The 5,172-nt window shown below is 40.3% G+C and overlaps 1 protein-coding gene across 1 annotated transcript; it reads right to left on the bottom strand.

Moving 5' to 3' along the window:
• Positions 1–1,365: 1,365 nt before the first annotated feature.
• LOC110097374 (uncharacterized mitochondrial protein AtMg00820-like) lies at positions 1,366–1,704 on the bottom strand. Its single transcript, XM_020823721.2, has one exon. The coding sequence runs from the start codon at positions 1,702–1,704 to the stop codon at positions 1,366–1,368; it is 339 nt and encodes a 112-aa protein (XP_020679380.2).
• Positions 1,705–5,172: the final 3,468 nt, after the last annotated feature.

Below are 5,172 nucleotides of genomic sequence, written 5' to 3'. Positions count from 1 at the left end.
AGAAGCTACAAAGGAAATAGAGGAGTTAGCAAAGAAGCGGAAAGTGGTTTTAATATTTTATTCATTGACATTTTCATCCAGCTACTGTTTATATATATAGAGGAGTAGAGCAGCCACGTGATTCGTTAGATGGATCTTTCCAGAAGGCAGCTAGTGCCTGCTATCATTGGTTGCTAAGAGAAGTGGGCATATGGAGCTAGTATATTCTATCAGGCCCTCTCAAATTGATTATCCTTGGGAAGGAGAGTCAATTTGGTGCGAAGTTCTAGGAACCGAGTTATAGCTAGAGGCTTTGTCAAAAGATCGATGGGTTGAGCTATAGAATTGATTTGTAGGACCTTAATTTCCATGTTGATGAGGTGGTGACTAATAAAGTGATAATCAATCTTGATATGTTTGGTGAAAGCATGGAATATGGAATTCTTAGCCAGCGCTATGGTGGAGTTATTATAGCATAAAACTTTTGTAGGATGAGTTTGAGAGGCATCAAATTCATGGAGAAGTATTCGAAGCTAGAAAATATCTGAGGTTGCCGCTTCTAAGGCATGGTATTCAACCTCGGTGGATAACTTGGCAACTATGGTTTTCTTTTTCACTAACCATGAAATCAGATTCGAGCTACGAAAAGTGCAGAAGTTTGTAGTGGATTTTTGGTCAATATTGTCGGATGCCCAATACGTATTGATGTATGTTGAGAGATCTAAGTTGCTGTGAAGAAGGGGAAGCCCGTAGGTGATGGTACCTTGTATGTAACATAGAAGTCTCTTTAAGGCCTGAAATTAGCTCGATTTAAGTTCATGCATATGCCGGTAGATTTGGTTGGTAGTGAATGAATGCAGTGTTCGGTCTTGTAATGGTTAAACATTTGAGTGAGCCAGCTAGCTATCTGTAGAAAGTTGGGTAATGAAATGTTTGTTCTGCAGCTATATGAGGCTGTCATTTGAGAGCAATAGGAGTGGGAGAAGGTTTGCAGTTCATAAAGTCACTAGCTTGGAGGATGGCTTGGGCATATTGTTGCTGTCAAGAAAGTATCCTGTGGGAACTGAGGTGATCTAAATGCCTACAAATAGTGAGACAGGGATGGGTTCTTTGAGGGAGAAAGTTGTTTTAAGTTTGGTGAGGAGATCTTGTATGAACTTGAGGTTGTTGCCAGTAACAAGCATGTCATCAACGTATATAATTATGTATATAAGAATGGTATCGACTTTGTAAAATAGAAGCGAAGGACCAGACTTACTAATTGGAATCTTGCTTCTTGAAGTGAGAAATAAGCATGTGGTACCACTGCCTTGGGGATTGCTTAAGGCCGTAGATGGCCTTGCAGAGCTTGTGGACATGGTTAGGAAATTATTTATCCACAAAACCCTATTGTTGGCACATATAGACATCTTCCTCGATATCACCATGGAGAAATGTGTTGGAGACATCCAATTTAGTGACTTGGCAGGCATGTTGATTGGCAATTTCTAGTAATATTTGAATGGTTGGTAGCTTGGCCACAGGGCTAAATGTACCATGGTAGTTGATGCCAAGTTGCTGATCAAAGCATTTTTCAACAAGCCGTGCTTTGTAGCGATCAATTTTCCCATTCAAATTTAGTTTGATCTGGTAAGTCCATTTACACCCCAGAATAAGATGCTGTGATGGTGGAGGGATAAGAGACCACATACCTTGTCGGTGAAGGGCTTGCAATTCTTCGGTCATGGCAGCACACTAATTGGGGTTCTTGTTGGCTTGAGTGAATGAGGTTGGAGTAGAAGAAGTGATGTTGGTAGCTAGCAGTTCGAAGATAGGTTTGGGCTTGATAATTCCAGATTTTAGATGAGTTAACATTGGGTGTGTAGGTGGAGGTAATGAAGTGGGAATGGGTGAGGTAGATGAGGAGGAATTGAGATCAGCGGTGGGAGGGTTTGGCTGAGATGTTGTAATTAGAGGACTGGAGGATGACTATGGGAGATAGGGAGAGTAGTCTGTGGTTCTTGTTTTATTGGGGGAGTAGGTGTTTGGCTGTGAAGTGGGTAGATTTATGGGAATAGATAGATACAAGAAAGTGTGTTTGTGGAATACAACATGTCCATAAATGTGTATTTTGTTGGTGAGAGGGTCAAAGCATTTGTACCCTTAACGAGTAGGAGAGTACCCAATGAATTGAGATCAATGGTAAGAGGGTCAAAGCATTTGTACCCTTTGTGAGTAGGAGAGTACCCATTCAAGAGACCATGGTGACAACTTATTGGGTGCTTGGTATCGAAGCCATGGGAAGCATTGGAAACTAAAGATGCGGAGATGGTAGTACGATGCTGAGGAGTGGTAAAGTAATTGGAATGGTAGTCTATTAATGAGGTAATTAGCGTTGAGCAGTGCATCAACCAAGAAAGAATGGAGTAAATGAGCAGTGAGTAGAAGTGTGTGAGTTGTGTCGAGGAGGTGGTGATGCTTGCGATCGATTAGGTCATTTTGTTCGAGAGTATGAGGATAGTAGAATTGTAGGAGGATGTCATTTATAGAGAGATATAATTTGAATTGGGTGCTTGTGTATTCCCCAACCACATAAGACCAAATTATTTTTATTTTTGTTTGAAATTAATTTTGAATGATATTAGAGAATTGTTTGAATTTAGAAAAGGTTTATGCCTTTGAGTTCATTAAGTATAGCTAACAAAATCTGGTGTGGTCGTCTATGAAGATAAAATTATAAGGATAACCAGCAAGTGAAGATATGGTAGCGGGGCCCCAAACATTTGTATGAACTGACATAAATGGGCTTAGACATTGATTGAACTTTTTGGAAAAGATAATTTTATATCTTTTAGCCTTATTACAAAACTTTCAAACTATAGAAGTGGGAGAGATACATATAGAAGAGTCTAATTTAGCTATAGTATGTAAGATAAGTTGATGTGGATGGACTAGCCGATCATGCCAAGCTTGGGTGGAGGTCAGGCTGGACTTGAGAGCTTAAAAACATGAGCTGGATAAGGATGCGGATAGCAGGTAGAGACCATCTCGGCTCCTACAATGAAGGAGTATCTGGTTGTCCTGTAGGTCATGAATTTGAAAACCAGACAAATCAAAAGAGATGGAACAATTATTATCTTATGTTAACTTATGAATAGAGAGTAAATTGTGAGATAGAGTGGGAACGTGAAGGAGATTATGAAGATACAACTTATGATTAGATTATGGTAAGGGAAGAATGCTGTATGGGAAGAGTGCTACCATTTACAGTAGAAATCAAGTCCAACCCTTGGTATGGAAGTGGTTGGTGGAGATTAGTAGCATCTGCGGTGAAGTGAGACGAAGCTTTGGTGTTTAGTACCTATTTGGTTTTAGGGACGGATGATGCATGAGATAGCATGGCACGAGGGGCTGCGAGTGTTTAGTTTAGACTGCATATGTGCCAACATTGTGCAGCGATGTGTCCGGGCTTATTACACATTTGGTAAATTGTTCTGGGTGTGGTTGATGGATGTGTAGTTGGGCTAGCAATGCTTGCAGTTTGGTTGCTGGATCCTCTGCCATGACATGGGTGGGAGTTGAAAGAGGAGTTTCCTCTACTTCGGTTAGGATGGATGCTGTTGTAGAAGGATATAATGTCTTTGGTCAATGAGGTATCCTTGAGTAACTAATTTTGAATATTAATTTCCTCACTGCACAGTAGTGAGTAAAGGACCTTGAGACTTATAGTGGTTTGGCATGTTTGAATGGAAGTGCAAAATGAGTTATAAGCTATAATTAATCCGTGAGGATGTAGTGGATGATGTTTTCGGTGTCTACTCGAGATCTAGTAGCAGCGATGTTGTCGACTAACCCTTTGATTTGGGCGAGATATTGATGCATTGAACTGTCTCCCTTGGTGACATTATGTAGAGCATTGTTTAGTTGGATAACTCTCGTACAGTTGGTGGGTTGTTGCTGGTTCTCAAGGTTTTTCCATATTTCATGAGAAGAAAATAGATTTAGGATATATGGGAGTATCAAGGGGGAGACAATGGAGAATAGTTCAGAGATGAGATTTTGATCGATAAGCCTCCATAATTGGTAGTCTGCACTAGTTTTGGGCGGCTTCTGCTGTGTCTTGAGGTATTCCTCATACCCATTTGTGAAGAAGAGTTGGAGCATCTAAGATCTCCAAATGGCGTAATTCTCATTGTTAAGCTGGATGGTAACAATTTGCTTGATATCAGACATGAGGAATTTGAGAGGGGACGGAGTTGTGAATTCCACCAATGATGTCGAGAGCTAGAGAAGAAGTTGGTTGTGATGATGATTGGCACTAGTGACTTCACATTAAGAAATGTTGAGTAGGAGCTATAGAGCATTAATACTCTGATACCATGATGGAAACCTGCATTAACAGAGAAGATACAAAGGAAACAAAGGAGTTTGCAAAGAAGCAGAAAGTAATTTTAATATTTTCTTCATTGCCGTGAGTGGTTAAACAAGTAAGTAAGTAGTGGAAAAATTAAACGACACAAAGATTTATAGTGGTTTAGTTAAACACGACCAACATCCACTCCCTGAAGACTCCCTCTTCAGATATTGTACAATTACCAAAAGTGACTCTCCTTTTGCCCCCATAGGAAGGCGTTGAAGCCTTTTAAAAAATCCCTTCAACTAATCCCCGGAGCTGTAGAGAACCATCATCCTTTCACACCCTCCAAGTGTAGGCAGAGAACCTTCATCCTTTCACACTTTTTAAGTGTAGGAGGAGTACCTTCGGCTGCTCACACTCTCCAAGTGTTGGAAGAGAATCGTCATCCTTTCTCACTTTCCAAATGTAGGTAGAGTACCTTCGGCTATTCACACTCTTCAAGTGTTGACAGAGAACCATCATCCTTTAACACCCTCCAAGTGTTGGCAGAGACCCCTTAGTTGTTCACACTCACCAAGTATCGGTAGAGAACCAGATCTTCTTCAAAGATCTTCTCACGAGCAATCTAGAAAGTCCAGAGGAAGAGTGAAAAACATAAATCACACAAACATCCTTACCTTTGAGTAACCTTGTGAACCCTTCACACTCCACTAGTAAGAAATATCTCTCAAACACTCTCTCACACTCTCTCCTTCAATTGCCCTTGACAAATCACAAAGAAAATATTTTTAACGTTAGTCTTTAGTGGACCTTTTATACAAAATACATAATAACCCATCCATAAAACTAAAATTTTC

Source organism: Dendrobium catenatum, unplaced genomic scaffold (assembly GCF_001605985.2).
Source record: "Dendrobium catenatum unplaced genomic scaffold, ASM160598v2 original_scaffold_199714, whole genome shotgun sequence".
Classification (NCBI taxonomy): Eukaryota; Viridiplantae; Streptophyta; class Magnoliopsida; order Asparagales; family Orchidaceae; genus Dendrobium; species Dendrobium catenatum.
The sequence above is the reverse complement of the archived record's forward strand: the minus strand, read 5'-3'. Positions and strand labels throughout refer to the sequence as shown.

What these genes read in the sequence shown, in the direction of transcription:
- LOC110097374 (XM_020823721.2), bottom strand. Translation starts at nt 1,704, where the DNA reads ATGACCGAAGAATTGCAAGCCCTTCACCGACAAGGTATGTGGTCTCTT.